This window comes from Aethalodelphis obliquidens, unplaced genomic scaffold (genome assembly GCF_003676395.1).
Source record: "Aethalodelphis obliquidens isolate GAN/ISIS:26980383/991018 unplaced genomic scaffold, ASM367639v1 scaffold84, whole genome shotgun sequence".
Lineage (NCBI taxonomy): Eukaryota > Metazoa > Chordata > Mammalia > Artiodactyla > Delphinidae > Aethalodelphis > Aethalodelphis obliquidens.
In genome coordinates, this window is record NW_020838028.1 from 7,157,112 (window position 1) to 7,174,432 (window position 17,321).

Here is a 17,321-nt window from a genome sequence, read left to right on the forward strand (position 1 = left end):
AGTCCCATAAAGGATACATCCTAGGGCAAACACACTAAGACACATATTAATCAATCTAACAAAAATTAAATTCAAGGAAAAAAATATTAAAAGCAGCAAGGGAAAAACAAAAAATAACATACAAAGGAGCCCCATAAGGTTATCAGCTGATTTTTTAGCAGAAACTCTGCAGGCCAGAGGGAGTGGCAGGATATACTTAAAGTGATGAAAAAGAATAACCTACAACCAATATTAATCTACCCAGCAAGGATCTCATTCAGATTCAATGGAGAAGTCAAAAGCTTTTAGGACAAGAAAAAGCTAATAGAATTCAGCACCACCAAACCATTTAACCACAAATGTTAAAGAAACTTCTCTAGGTGGGAAACACAAGAGAAGAAAAAGACCCACAAAAACAAACCCAAAACAATTAAGAAAATGGTAATAGGAAAATACATATCAGTAATTACCTTGAATGTAAATGGATTAAATGTCCCAACCGAAAGATACAGACTGGCTGAATGGATACAAAAACAAGACCCATATATATACTGTCTTCACTTCAGAACGAGGGACACATACTGACTGAAAATGAAGGGATGGAAATAGATATTCCATGCAAATGGAAATCAAAAGAAAACTGGAGTAGCAATACTCATATCAGATAAAATAGACTTTAAAATAAAGAATGTTACAAGAGATAAGGAAGGACATTACCTAATGATCAAGAGATAAATCCAAGAAAAAGATATAACAATTATAAATGTTTATGTACCCAACAAAGGAGCACCACGATACAGAAGGCAAACGCTAACGACCATGAAAGGGGAAATCGACAGTAATACAATAATAGTAGGGGACTTTAACACCCCACTTACACCAATGGACAGATCATCCAAAGAGAAAATAAATACAGAAACACAAGGTTTAAATGACAAAATAAACCAGATAGGTTTAATTATTATTTATAGAACATTCCACCCAAAAGTGGTAGAATACACTTTCTTCCCAAGTGAAAACGGAACATTTCTTGGGTCACAAATCAAGCCTCAGAAAATTTAAGAAAATTGAAATTGTATCAAGCATCTTTTCTGACCACAATGCTATGAGACTGGAAATCAATTACAGGAAAAAGACTATAAAAAACACAAATATATGGAGGCTAAACAGTGCAGTATGAAATAACCAAGATATCACTGAAAAATCAAAGAAGAAATTAAAAAATACACAGAAACAAATGAAAATGAAAACATACCCCCTAAAACCTCTGAAATGCAGCAAAAGAAGTTCTGAGAGGGAAGTTTATAGCAATTCAATTTCACCTCAAGAAACAAGAAAAATCTCAAATAAACAATCTACCCTACACCTAAAGCAACTAGAGAAAGAAGAACAAAGAACACCCAAGACAGTATAAGGAAAGAAATCATAAAGATCAGAGCAGAAATAAATGAAACAGAAACGAAGAAAACATCAGCAAAGATCAATAAAACTAAAGCTGATTCTTTGAGAAGATAAACAAAATTGAACCCTTGGCCAGACTCATCAAGAGAAAAAGGGAGAGGTCGCAAATCAATAAAATTAGAAATGAAAAAGGAGAAATCACAACCAACACCACAAAACTACAAAGGATTATAAGAGACTACTACAAACAACTATATGCCAATAAAATGGACAGTCACAAAGAAATGGACAAATTCTTGGAAAGCTACAATTTTCCAAGACTGAACATGGAAGAATTAGAAAGTATAAACAGAAAGTATCACAAGTAATGAAATTTAAACTGTAATTAAAAATCTTCCAACAAACAGAAGTCCAGGACCAGATGGCTTCACAGGCGAATTCTATCAAACATTTAGAGAAAACGTAACACCTATCCTTCTCAAACTCTTCCAAAATATTGCAGAGGGAGGAACACCCCCAAATTCATTCTACAAAGCCACCATCACCCTGATACCAAAATCAGAAAAAGATATCACAGGGCTTCCCTGGTGGCGCAGTGGTTGAGAGTCTGCCTGCTAATGCAGGGGACACAGGTTTGTGCCCCAGTCCGAGAAGATCCCACATGCCACGGAGCAGCTAGGCCTGTGAGCCATTGCTGCTGAACCTGCATGTCCGGAGCCTGTGTTCCATAACGGGAGAGGCCACAACAGTGAGAGGCCCGTGTACCGCAAAAAAAAAAAAGATATCACACACAAAATATTGTAGACCAGTATGACTGATGAACATAGATGCAAAAATCCTGAACAAAATACTAGCAAACAGAATCCAACAACATATTAATAGGATCATACACCACATCAAGTGGGATTTATCCCAGGGATTCTTCAATATATGCAAAACAACAAGTTTGATACACCATATTAACAAATTTAAAAAAACCATATGATCATCTCAATAGATGCATAAAAATCTTTTGACAAAATTCAACACCAAGTTATGATAAAAACTCTCCAGAAAGTGGGCATAGACAGAACCTATCTCAACATAATACAGGCCATACATGACAAACCCACAGCAAACATCATACTCAATGGTAAACAACTGAAAGTGTTTCCACTAAGATCAGGAACAAGACAAGGATGTCCAATATCACCATTCTTATTCAACATAGTTTTGGAAGTCCTAGCCACGGCAATCAGAGAAGAAAAAGAAATTAAAGGAATACGAATTGGAAAAGAAGAAGTAAAACTTTCACTGTTTGCAGATGATAAAATACTATACATAGAAAATCCTAAAGATGCCACCAGAAAACTACTAGAACTAATCAATGAATTTGGTAAGGTTGCAGGATACAAAATAAATGCACAGAAATCTCTTGCTTTCCTATACACTAGCAATGAAAAATCAGAAAGAGAAATTAAGGGAACAATCCCACTTAACATTGCAACAAAAAGAATCAAATACCTAGGAATAAACCTACCTAAGGGAGACTTCCCTGGTGGTACAGTGGTTAAGAATCCACCTGCCAATGCAGGGGACATAGGTTCGAGCCCTGCTCCAGGAAGATCCTACATGCCACAGAGCAACAAAGCCTGTGAGCCACAACTACTGAGCCCATGTGCCACAACTACTGAAGCCTGTGCACCTATAGCCCATGCTCCACAACAAGAGAATCCACCATAATGAGAAGCCTGCACACCTCAACGAAGAGTAGCCCCCGCTCTCTGCAACTAGAGAAAGCCCACACACAGCAACGAAGACCCAATGCATCCAAAAATCAATCAATCAATCAATCAATGTATTAAAAAAAGAAAAACATAAAACCCTGCATCAGAAGGTGAAGGACTTAGAAAACTATAAAAATTACACTCAGAAAACTATAAAACACTGATGAAAGAAATCAAAGATGATATAAACAGATGGAGAAATATACCATGTTCTTGGATTGGAAGACTCAATACTGTGAAAATGACTATACTACCCAAAGCAACCTACAGATTCAATGCAATCCCTATCAAATTATCAATGGCATTCTTCACAGAATTAGACCAAAAAATTTTACAATTCATGTGGAAACACAAAAGACCCTGAATATCCAAAGCAATCTTGAGAAAGAAAAACGAAGCTGGAGGAATTTGGCTCCCTGACTTCAAACTATATTACAAAGCTACAGTAATCAAGACAATATGGTACTGGCACAAAAACAGAAATATAGATCAATGGCAAAGGATAGAAAGACCAGAGATAAACCCATGCACATATAGTGACCTAATTTATGACAAAGGAGGCAAGAACACACAATGGAGAAAAGACAGCCTCTTCAGTTAGTTGTGTTGGGAAAACTGGACAGCTACACGTAAAAGAATGAAATTAGAACACTCTCTAACACCATACACAAAGATAAACTCAAAACAGATAGAAGACCTAAATGTAAGACCAGACACTATAAAACTCTTAGAGGAAAGCATAGGAAAAACGCTCTTTGACATAAATCACAGCAAGATCTTTTTTGACCCACCTCCTAGGGCAATGAAAATAAAAATAAACAAATGGGACCTAATTAAACGTAAAAGCTTTTGCACAGCAAAGGAAACCATAAACAAGACAAAATGACAACCCTCAGAATGGGAGTAAATATTTGCAAATGAAACAACAAATGATTAATCTCCAAAATATACAAACAGCTCATGGAGCTCAATATCAAAAAACAAACAAGTCTCAAATTCTTTTTAAAGACTGAAATAATATCAAGCATGTTTTCCAACTACAATGGTATTAAACTACAAATCAATTACAAGAGGAAAATTGGAAAATTCAAACATGTGGAGATTAAACAAAATGCTCCTGAACAACCATGGGTTAAAGAAGAAATCAAAAGAGAAAAAAATATCTTGAGACAAATGAAAATGGAAATAACAACATAACAAGGCCTAAGGGATGTAGCAAAAACAGTTCTAAAAGGGAAATTCATGGTGATAAATGCCTACATCAATAAACAAAAGATCTCAAATAAACAAAGTAACTTTACACCTCAAGGAACTAGAATTAGAATGAACTGAGCCTACACATAGTAGATGAAATAAAATAACAAATTTCAGAGCAGAAATAAATAAAATAGAAAATAAAAAGATAATAGAAAAGATAAATAAAACTAAGAACTGCTTTCTTGAAAAGATAAAACAAAATTAACAAACTTATTTAGACACAACAACAACAAAAAAAGAGAGGACTCAAATAATAAAATCATAAATGAAAGAGGAGACACTACAACTGATACCACAGAAATACAAGTGATCATAAGACAGTACTCTGAACACCAACAAAGTGGACAACCTAGAATTTATGGAAAATTCCTAGAAACTACAACCTACAAGACTAATCCATGAAGAAATAGAAAATATGAACAGACTGATAATTAGTAAGAAGAACAAATCAGTAATCAAATACTTCCCAACAAACAAGTCTAGGACCAATGACTTCACTGATGAATTCTACCAAATATTTAAAGAAAGTTAATATAAATCTTTCTCAAACTCTTCCAAAAAACAGAAGATGAGGAAACACTTCAAAACTCCTTTTATAAAACCAGCATTACCTTGATACAAAAAACAGACAAGAAAAGAAAATTACAGGCCAATAACCCTGATGAACATAGATTCAAAAATCCTCAACAAAATATTAACAAACTGAATTCAACAATACATTAAAAGAATCATACAGCATGATCAAGTAGGATTTATTCCAAGGATAAGGATGGTTCAACATAACACAAATCAGTCAATGAGATATACCATATTAACAAAATGAAGGGTAAAAATCATATAATCATTGATATGAATGCAGAAAAAGCACTTGCAAAAATTCACATCCATCTATGTCTAAAAATTTGTAACAAAAGAGTATAAAGAGAATGTACCTCAACATAATAAAGGCCATGTATGACAAGCTTACAGCTAATATCACATTCAATGATGAAAAGCTGAAAGCTTTTTCTCCAAGATCAGGAAGAAGAGAAAGATGCCCACTCTCACCACTTTTATTCAACATAATATTGGTAATATTTGCTAGAGTCAATGGACAAGAAAAAGAAAAGAAAAAGAAAGAAAAAGCATTCTAAACTGAAAGGAACAATTAAAATTGTCTGTATCTGCTTATAACACAATATTATATATAGAAAATGCTAAAGATTCCACTGTTGCCAAAAAAACTGTACAATAAACTCGGGTAAAGGATACATAACCATATACAAAAATAAGTTGCATTTCTATACACTAATAATGAACTATCAGAATAAGAAATTAAGGAGACAATCTTATTTACAATTGTATCAAAAAGAATAAAATACCTAGAAATAAGTTTAACCAAAGAGGTGAAATACCTGTATGCTGAAAACTATAGGACATTAATAAAAGAAATTGAAGACACAAATAAATGGAAAGATAGTCCATGATAATGAACTGGAATAATTAATATTGTTAAAATGCCCATTCTACTCAGAGTCATCTGCATATTCAATGCAATCCCTGTGAAAATTCCAATGATATTTTTCACAGAAATAGAAAAAAAAAATCATAAAATTGGTATGGAACCACAACAAAACCCAAATGGCGAAGACAATATTGAGAAAAAAGAACAGAGCTGGAGGCATCATATTTCATAATCTCAAACAATATTAAAGATATAGTAATCAAAACAGTATGATGTTGACATAAAAACAGTATGATATTGACATAAAAACAGACACATAGACCAATGGAACAGAAAAGAAAGCCCAGAAATAAACCCATACATATTTGGTCAATCAGTTTATGACAAAGGAGCCAGGAATATACAATGGAGAAAGGACAGTCCTTTCAATAAACGGTGCTGGGAAAACTGAACAGCTACACACAAAAGAATGAAAAATGGACCCCTATCTTATATCATACATAAAAGTTAACTCAAAATGGATTAAAGACTTGAATATAAGACCTGAAACCAAAAAACTACTAGAAAAATACACAAGTGGCAAAATCTTTGACAACCATCTTGGCAATGATTTTCTGAATTTGACACCAAAAGCAAAGGCAACTAAAGCAAATATAAACAAGTGGGACTACATCAAACTGAAAAGCTTTTCACAGAAGAGGAAGCCATCAAAAAATTGAAAAGCTAACCTACTGAATGGAAGAAAATACTTGTAAATCATATATCTGATATATATATATCATATATCTGAAAATATTTGTAAATCATATATCTGATAAGCCAAAATATATAAATAACTCATATAATTCAGAGTGAAAAAACAACAATCCCACTAAAAAATGGGCAGACAACCTGAACAGACATTTTTCCAAAGAAGATCTACAGGCAGCCAACAGGTACAGAAAAAGATGCTTAACAAAATGAATCATCAAGGAAATTCAAATCAAAACCACATCTGTGAGAATAGCTAGCATCAAAAATATAAGCAAAAACAAGCCTTGGCAAGGATGTGGAGAAAAGGGAACCCAGGTGCACTATTGGTGGCAATGTAAATTGTTCAGCTGCTACCGAAAAACAGAATGGGGTTTCCTCAAAAAAATTAAAAATAGGGTAAATCCTGAGTTCTCATCACAAGGAATTTTTTTCTATTTCTTTAATTTTGTATCTGTATGAGATGACGGATGTTCACTGTACTTATTGTGCTAATAATTTCATGACGCATGTAAGTCAAATCATTATGATGTATACCTTAAACTCATACATGCTGTATGTCAATTATATCTCAATAAAACTGGAAGAAAAAGTTAAAAGTAGAACTACCATATGATTGAGCAATTCCACTTCTGGTATTTTTCCGAGGAAAAGAAGACACTAACTCAAAAATATTATCCTCACCACCATGTCCACTGAATCATTATTTACAATAGCCAAGACATGGAAACAACCTACGTGTCCATCAATGGATGAATAAAGAAGATGTGGTATATATATCTATATATACAAACACAATGGAATACTATTCAGCCATAAAAAGTAAGGAAATCCTGCCAACTGCAACAACATGGATGGACCTTGAGGGCACCATGCTAAGTGAAATAAGTCAGGCAGAGAAAGAAAAATACCATATGATCTCACTTATACATGTAATCTGAAAAAAAATCATAAATAGAATAGATTAGTGGTTCCTAGAGTCGGGGGGTGGGGTATGGGCAAAATTAGCGAATGTGGTAAAAATGTAGAAACTTACGATTATAAAATAAATAAGTCCTGGTGATGTAACGTACAGGATGGCGACTATAGTTAATAATACTGTATTTTATATTTGAAAGTTTCTAGAGAGTATATCTTAAAATTTCTCATCCAAAGAAAAAGAATTTGTAACTGTGTGGTGATCCATGTTAACTAGACTTATTGTGGCGATCTTTTCACAGTGGGTACACATATCAAATTACTATGTAGTACACTTTAAATAACTGTTATATTCAGTTATACCTCCATAAAAATAATAAAGTAGTTTCCTTTTTGAGGGTGGCAGCAAGCACGTATAGAACACCATGAAGGCCTCGGGCACACTTCCAGAATACAAGGTGGTGGGGCACTGCCTGCTGACCCCCAAATGCGGCATGTCTCCCCCCTACTGCATGTGCATCTTTGCACCTAATCATGTTGCCAAGTCCTGTTTCTGGTACTTTGTGTCTCAGCTGAAGAAGATGAGAGTATTCAGGGGAAATTGTCTACTGCAGACAGGTGTTGGAGAAATCTCCCCTGCGGGTGAAGAACTTTGGCTTCTGGTTGCGCTATGACTTCCGCAGCACTGAGAGTACCGGGACCTGACCACAGCCAGTGTGGTCACCCAGTGCTACCAAGACATGGGCACCTGGCACCGCGCCTGGGCCCACTCGATCCAGATCACAAAAACAGAAGAGATTGCAGCCAGCAAGTGCTGTCGACCAGCAGTCAAGCAGTTCCACGACTCCAAGATCAAGTTCCCACTGCCCTACAGGGTTCTCTGTTGCCAGCACAAGCCACACCTCACCACTAAGAGGCCCAACACCTTCTTTTAGACGCAGGCCCTCCCTGTCCCCAGGTCTGCCCAAATAAAACTCATTGGGAAAACCGGAAAAAAAAATTATTATATCCTCCAAGATGTTCTTCTTTCCTATTCCATTCCACATCCAACAAAAGGATCTTGGAACACCCCTAATTACCCATACCCTACTATCTGCCATCCAAGAGGAGTTTTTGTTTGGTTTGATTTTTGGGTTTGGTTTGCTTGTTTGCTATCTCTTCATTAATTCTGCCTCAGTAGGAATTACCTGTCCCAAAGTTTCCCAACCAGTAGGCAGGTATAGCTCAGCTCCTCTACTGCTCCAATCCTTTTCTTCCTCTCTTATTGTGACTCCTGCCTTGGTCTCTCTTGTAAAATTTAAGATTTTAGCCAGGGTTCCACTATGCCTTTAGCCCTGTCTAGGCATCACAAATTAAAAGCTGATGGCTGCTCTACCTAAAGAACTCATAGCACCTGATACCCTTCAGGTTCTACCAGTGAGCTTATTTTCTTTTCTGACTTGCTCTAGACACATTCAAGCTGCCATAGATGTAGAGATTGTTTTTTAAGGATTCTAACCTGCTCATGATTCGTTCTTTAAGAGGATATATCTATATTATTCTTATTTAGAAAATATGAGTTATTTAAAGGAGTAACAGGATAGCATCTAATATTACTGACCACATTCTCTTCCTTAAAAATCTCTCCCATTTTTCTTTCCTATGACACCTTTCTTTGAGTACTCCCAAATCTCTCTAGCAGCTCATTCTCTCTCTCTTTTTTGATGGTAAACAATATTTATTTTCACTGATTATCAAACAGAAGAAAAATTAATACATAATTCAGTTTTATTCCGATTTTATTTACTGTATTAATTACTGAAATCTAACAGAATCTTGGAAAGCAGTTTTTAATGGAAATATAGTTGATTTACAATATTATTTAGATTAGGTGTATAGCATAGTAATTCAGTATTTTTGCAGATTATACTCCATTATAAGTTATTACAAGATAATTGTGCTAATTACCAGTGCTATACAATACATCCTTGTTGCTTATCTATTTTATACTTAGTCGTTTGTATCTATTAACCCCACACCCCTAATTTGTTCCTCCCTGCTTTCCTATCCCCACTGGTAACCACAAGTTTGTTTGCTATATCTGTGAGTCTATTTCTGTTTTGCATATGCATTCATATGTATTATGTTTTAGATTCTACACATAAATGATATCATACACTATTTTTCTTTCTCTGCCTGACTTATTTCAGAAAGCATAATATCTTCTAGGACCATAGGGTCATCAACATGGCTTCAAATGGCTAAGTAATGTTCCATTTTGTGTGTGTGTGTGTGTGTGTGTGTGTTTATCTCCCACATCTTCTTTATACATTACTTTGTTGATGGGCACTAGGGTTGCTTCCATGTCTTGGCTAGTATAAATAGTGCTGCTATAAATTTTGGGGCACATGTAACTGCAAATTAGTGTTTTCTTTTTCTCCTGATATATATACTAAAGTGGGATTGCTGGATCATATGTTAACTCTATTCTTAGTTTTTTAAAGAACTTCCATACTGTTTTCCATAGTGGCTGCACCAATTTACATTCTTACCAACAGTGTACAAGTGTCCCCTTTTCTCCACATCCTCTCTAACACTTGTTATTTGTAGACTTTTTGATGATAGCCATTCTGACAGTTGTGAGGTGATATCTCATTGCTGTTTTGATTTGCATTTCTCTAATAATTAGTGATGTTGAGCATCTTTTCATGGGCCTGTTGGCCATCTGTATGTCTTCTTTGAAGAAAAAGTCTGTTCAGGTCTTTGATCATTTTTTGATTGGTTATTTGGTTTTTTTGATATTGAGTTGTATGAGCTGTTTATGTATTTTTTGATATTAATCCCTTGTTGATTGCATCATTTCTAAATATTTTCTCCCATTCTGCTGGTTGGCTTTTCATTTTGCCGATGGTTTTATTCGCTGTGGAAAAGCTTTTAAATTTAATTAGGTCCCATTTATTTATTGTTGATTTTATTTCTTTTGCCTTAGGAGACAAACCCCCCAAAATATTGCTACAATTTATGTCAAAGGGTATTCTGCCTATGTTCTCTTCTAGGAGTTTTATTGTTTCATGTCTTATATTTAGGTCTTAAACCATTTTGAGTTTATTTTTGAATATGGTGTGAGGAAATGTTCTAATCTCATTATTTTATGTGTAGCTGTCTAGTTTGGCCAGCACCACTTGTTGAAGAGATTTTCTTTTCTCCATTGTATATTCTTGCCTCTTCTGTCATAGATTAATTTACCACAGTTCTGTGGGTTTCTTTCTGGGCTCTCTATTCTGTTCCATTTATCTATGTGTCTGTTTTTGTGCCAGTACCATGCTGTTTTGAATACTTCAGTTTTGTTGTATTCTCTGAAGTCTGAGAGGGTAATTCCTCTGGCTTTGTTCTTTTTCTCGAGTGCTTTGGCAACTCAGGGTCTTCTGTGGTTCCATATAAATTTTAGGATTATTTGGTCTAGTCCTGTGAAAAATGTCATGAGTGTTTGATAGGGATTACATGAAATCTATAGATTGCTTTGGGTGGTATGGCCATTTTAACAATATTAATTCTTCAAAGCCACAAATGTGATACCTTTCCATTTCTTTGTATCATGTTCAATTTCCTTCATCAATGTTTTATAGTTTTCAGAGTATAGGTTTCTCATCTTCTTAAGTTTATTCCTAGGTATTTTATTCTTTTTGGTGTGATTTTTAAATGGGACTTTTAAAAACTTTCTCTTGTATCCTGCTACCTTGCTGCATTCATTTATTAGTTCTAGTAGTTTTTGTGTGAGACTTTAGGGTTCTCTATATAAAGTGTCATGTCATCTGCAACTAATGACCATTTTACCTCTTTCCTTCCAATTTGGATAACTTTCATTTCTTTTTCTTGTCTCATTTCTGTGGCTAGGGCTTCCAGTACTATGGTAAATCAAAGCAGCAAGAGTGAACATCCCTATCTTGTTCCTGAATTTAGTGAGATGGCTTTCAATTTTTCACCATTGAGTATGACATTGGCCATAGGTTTGTCACAAATAGACTTTATTATGTTGAAATATTTTCCCTCTATACCCACTTTGACGAGAGTTTTTACCATGAATGGATGTTGAATTTTATCCAATGCTTTTTCTGCATATATTGAGATCATGTGATTTTTATCTTTCCTTTTGCTAATGTGATATACCACACTGGTTGATTTGCAAATGTTGAACCATCCTTTTGACCCTGGAATGAATCCAACTTGATTATGGTGTATGATCCTGTTTATATATTGTTGGATTTGGCTTGCTAATATTGTGTTGAGGATTCTGCCATCTATATTCATCAAAAATATTTGGCCTGGGCTTCCCTGGTGGCGCAGTGGTTGAGAGTCCACCTGCCGATGCAGGGGACACGGGTTTGTGCCCCGGTCCGGGAAGATCCCACATGCTGCGGAGCGGCTAGGCCCATGATCCATGGCCGCTGAGCCTGTGCATCCAGAGCCTGTGCTCCGCAATGGGAGAGGCCACAACAGTGAGAGGCCCGTGTACCGCAAAAAAAAAAAAAAAAATATATATATATATATATATATGTATATATATATTTGGCCTGTAATTTTCTTTTTCGTACTGTCTTTGTCTGGTTTTGGCATCAGTGTAATGGTGGCCTTGTAGAATGAATTGGGGAGTGTTACCTACTCTTCCATTTTTTGGAATAGTTTGAGAAGGATAAGTATTAGTTCTTCTTCATATGTTTGGTAAAATTCCCCTGTGAAGCCATCTTGCCCTGGACTTTTATTTGTAGGGAATTTTTCAAGTTAAAGATTTTATTTCACTACTAGTGATTGGTCTGTTAAAGTTGTTTCTTCTGGACTCAGTCTTGGCAGGCTGTATGTTTCTAGAAATTTGTCCTTTCTTCGAGGTTGTCCAATTTGCTGGCATATAACTGTTCAGAGAATTCTCTTATAATTTCTTCATATCTCTGTGGTATCAGTTTTTATTTCTCCTGTTTCATTTCTTATTTTGTTTATTTCAGTCTTCTCTCTTTTCTTCTTGGTGAACCCAGCTAAATGTTTATCAATTTTGTTTATCTTTTCAGAAAAATAGCTCTTAGTTTAATTGATCTTTTCCATTGTTTTTTTTGTTTGTTTGTTTTTTTGCGGTATGTGGGCCTCTCACTGTTGTGGCCTCTCCCATTGCGGAGCACAGGCTCTGGACGCACAGGCTCAGCGGCCATGGGTCACGGGCCCAGCTGCTCCGCGGCATGTGGGATCTTCCCAGACCAGGGCACGAACCCGTATCCCCTGCATCGGCAGGCGGACTCAACCACTGCACCACCAGGGAAGCCCTCCATTGTTTTTTATCTCTATTTCCTCTCTGATCTTTATTATTTCCTTCCTTCTGCTGACTTTGATCTCTGTTTTTTTTTTTCTAATTCTTTTAGGTGGTAGGCTGTTTGAGATTTTTCTTGTTTCCTGAGGAAGTCCTATATCGCTATAAACTTCCTTCTTAGAACTGACTTTGCAATATCCCATGTATTTTGAAAAGCTTTGTTTCCATTTTTATTTGTCTCAAGGTACTTTCTGATTTCCTTTCTGATTTCATTGTTGATCCATTTGCTTTTCAGTAGCATGTCATTTAGTCTTCACGTGTTTGTTCTTTTCCCATTTTTCTTTCTGTAGTTGATTTCTAGTTTCATACAGTTGTGTTCTGAAAAAAATGCTTGATGCAATTTCTATCCTCTTAAATTTGCTGAGGCTTGTTTTGTGGTCTAGTATGTGATCTATCCTGGAGAATGTTCTGTGTTCAATTGAAAGGAATGTGTATTCTGTTGTTTTTGGATGTACTGTCCCATAGATACCTATTAAGTTTAACTGGTCTAGTGTGTCCTTAATACCACTCTTCCTTTATTGATTTTCTGTATGGATAATCTGTCCATTGGTGTCAGTTAGGTGTTAAAGTCCCCTACTATTATTATATTATTGTCCCTTTCTTCCTTTAAGAGTATTTGATTTATATATTTAGGTGCTCCTGTTTTGGGTACAAATATGTTAACAAGTATAATATCCTCTTCTTGTTTGATCCCTTTATCATTATATAATACCCTTCTTTGTCTTTTGTTATATCATTTGTTGTGAAGTCTCTTTTGTCTGATAGGAGTATTGCTACTCCCACTTTCTTGTTGTTTCCATTTGCATGAAATATCATTTTCCATCCCCTCACTTTTATTCTGTATGTGTCTTTTGCCCTAAAGTCTCCTGTAAGCAGCATATTGAGGGTCTTGGTTTTTACCCAATCAGCCACCCTATGTATTTTGATTGAACACTGACATTTAAAGTAATTATTGATAGGTATGTACTTATGGCCACTTTATCACTTGTTTTCCAGTTGTTTCTGTAGTTCTTCTCTGTTCATTTTTTCTTTTTGTTTCTAGCATTGTGGTTTCATGAGGTTCTTTAGTAATTCCTTGGTTTCCTTGCTATTTGCTTTTTGTGTAGCTATTATAGGCTTTTGACTTGTGGTTTCCACGAGGATCACATATGTTGACCCATAATTATATCTACAGTAAGTCCCCTACAGATGAATGAGTTCTGTTCTGAGAGCACGTTCATAAGTCCAATTTGTTTGTAAGTTCAACAACGTTAGCCTGGGTACCCAACTAACACAATCAGCTATATAGTACTGTACTGTAATAGGTTTATAATATTTTTCACACAAATAATACATAAAAAGCAAACAAACACGAAAGTAAAGAAAATATTTTTAAGCTTACAGTACAGTACCTTGAAAAGTACAGTAGTACAGTACAACAGCTGGCATACAGGGGCTGGCATTGAGTGAACAGGCAAGAATAATTACTGACTGGAGGAGGGAGAGGAGGTGGGAGATGGTAGAGCTGAAGGATCATCAGCAATGAGAGATGGAGGGCAAGCTGCAATTTTACACATGCCTGACATTGATGACAAAAATTCTGGTTCCTTGCTGGATTCAATTCTATCTACCCTCTTGAACAAAAGACCCAGTGATTTCTGGCGGGTGGTAGCTCTTTTTTTCTCATCATAGATGACACAGTAGCACTGGATTGCATTCTGAACGGCTGCTGCAACTTTCATGTACTAAGTTCGGGTCCTCTGCCTCAAAAACTAACAGTGCCTCCTCAAATAAAGAAAATCCCCTTACCAAATTTCCTGCATTGTGAGTCTCTTTGGTTCTTCAGTTACTTCTTCTTCCTCTTTTCTCTCTTCAGCCTTTCTCTCGGCTTTCAATTCTATTGTTATCAATTGGTGCTTCTTAGCAGTACCTGCTACATCACCACTGCTTTTATACTTGCTTCCAGACAGCCTGGGCTTGAAATAAAGACACTGTACTACTATACTCTATACCGTACTGTAAAGTACACAAAAGCACAACCACTTTTAGAAGACACATACATGTAACAATGTATGCCAGACACATGAATTAATTTATATGATTGGACATGTGAATGCATATTTGCATCTTTGAATGTTCTCAACTTGAAGGTTCATATGTAGGGGACTTACTGTACTTGTTTTAAACTGATAGTCATTTAATTTCAAACAGATTTTAAAATATCTACATTTTTTTACTCCCTTCTCTTTTGTGGGTTTTTTATGCTATATTTTACATCTTTGTGCTTGTTCCTTAACTGTTTATTGTTCCGTGTCCTAGTATGTGACCTATCCTAGAGAATGTCCCACGCGCTCTTGAAAAGAATGTGTATTGTTTTTTGAATGACTGAATCATACACCCTTATTATGAGCAGGAATTACAACTTAGGTAACCAGTGTTTATATATGTTTTAAATATATAACTATTTTCACCTGTAACACAATTAAACCTAAAGAAATTTCATCTTGGAATAAATTTTATAGGACTTAGAGAAAGAACGTTAAATGCATCTATATTGGTTTGACTAAAATAAGGCACATTACAGTTTCTGAAATGTTGTTAATTTTATTTCTCAATCTAAGCTATAATTTCCCCAGAGTAAAAAAATATATTAAAAAAAGTTACCCTAAAAAGAAAATTTTCAGAAAGAGCTAACCTTAAATCAAAGTAAATTTTAAATACTAAAATAAGACATGATAATACAACTTACTTAATTGGAAAGATAATGTAAGATGTACTTTACCTCACCAATTCCAAAGTCCCATGATTGCTTAGAACACAATTCTTCCAAAGGGATATTACCCCTAAGGGTTTTAAATAAGACAGTATTAGAGTGTGTTTTATTCCCTCTGAAAATTATTGTTCTAAATTATGATTCCCAAAGTTGGTTAAAGATCAGAATTATAAGAGAAGTTTTTTAAAAGATAAGGATTCATAAGCTCTATCTTAAGGAGCCTATTTATTTTGTGTAGGTCAAACTTGATATTTTGTATTTTAAAATCACCCCTTGGGCTTCCCTGGTGGCGCAGTGGTTAAGAATCCACCTGCCAATGCAGGGGACATGAGTTCAATCCCTGGTCTGGGAAGATCCCACATGCCACAGAGCAGCTAAACCCATGCGCCACAACTACTAAGCTTGCGCTTTAGAGCCCACATGCTCTGCAACAAGAGAAGCCACCACAATGAGAAGCCTGCGCACTGCAACGAAGAGAAGCCCCTACTCACCGCAACTAGAGAAAGCCCACGTGCAGCAATGAAGACCCAATGCAGCCAAAAATAAATAATAAATAAATTTATTAGGAAAAAAAAACCCCTCAAGTGATGAGGATCTTCACACAGGTTTGGAAGCCATGTTCTAAATCACTTTCATAAAATATGTTTTAAAATTCAAGTTTTAACATCCTGTTTTTCATTCATAAGTTTCTGAATATTTGGAGGTTTGACAACAAAGAACCTAAGTTGTTGATTTTATTAAATGTGGTGAATCTATTTTTTAATTAATTTGTTGTGCCAATGCCATAAAAATGGCATCTAATAATTCTTTGTATTACAGATATTTTACATATTTCCATAAGAAAGTACTTCCAAAATAAAAATCTATTCTAATTCATGATTTTCAATTACGAAGATTTGATTAAATCATAATTATTACTGAGAAAGTTAGGTATATTCTGAAACGACAAGTCTTCTTTAATTTCCTATAATGTCAGTCCCATACATTGTTGATATGCTTGTTTATGCCATTAACATTTGAATTCTATTACTCCCTTGTTCTGATTCTATATTAACCAAGCAACCTTCCCATGGCAAGCTGCCAAAAGGTAGAAAATATTCAGTATGAAAATTATGCCAGTAAGCATTCCTATATATGTCACCTATTTCTTATTGTAAATTAATAAATTGACATTCTGGTGGGTAAATAAATTTCCTGAACACATAAGTCAGTTTTCTCAAATCTAATTAACACTATGATTCAGATAAGAAGATATTTTTGCACTGGTGAATATGAGGACCAAACTCTCAACTAGGGTGATATTACCAAGGTCTGACAATTGATTTTTGAGGCCAGTCTGCCCACCCTCAGACAGCATTATGCCTACCTCACTTTGTATCAGTTTAATCCTTAAACATGCATTATATTAGATCCCAATTTGCATTCCCCAAATTTACCTAAAAACTTACATATGGTTCACTGAATATTTCTGATTTTTTTTCTGGGATGTCTTCTCTTGGTAATCACTTTCAAATTTTCCTTTAAAAATAAAAGTATGTATTGAAATAAAACTTTAGCATAGACGATTTCTATTTTTTAATTTGAAGCTTATTAGCATGACCCATATAGAGGGATGCCACTGGTCCACAATGTCATATAATAGAATATCATTCTATTTTTAATTTCATGTTCCCCCAAACACACACACACACACACACACACACACACACACACACACACACA

At 35.2% G+C, this 17,321-nt stretch overlaps 1 protein-coding gene and 1 pseudogene across 1 annotated transcript in view; one reads left to right on the forward strand and one right to left on the reverse strand.

Moving 5' to 3' along the window:
- REDIC1 (regulator of DNA class I crossover intermediates 1) overlaps positions 1–17,321 on the reverse strand; it is a 68,169-nt gene that overhangs the window by 23,608 nt on the left and 27,240 nt on the right. Inside the window, 2 exon segments of the mRNA XM_027093519.1 lie at positions 15,609–15,669; positions 17,048–17,117. Coding sequence (XP_026949320.1) covers positions 15,609–15,669; positions 17,048–17,117 — 131 coding nt within the window.
- Positions 7,941–8,492, forward strand: LOC113613088 (60S ribosomal protein L18a pseudogene; annotated as a pseudogene).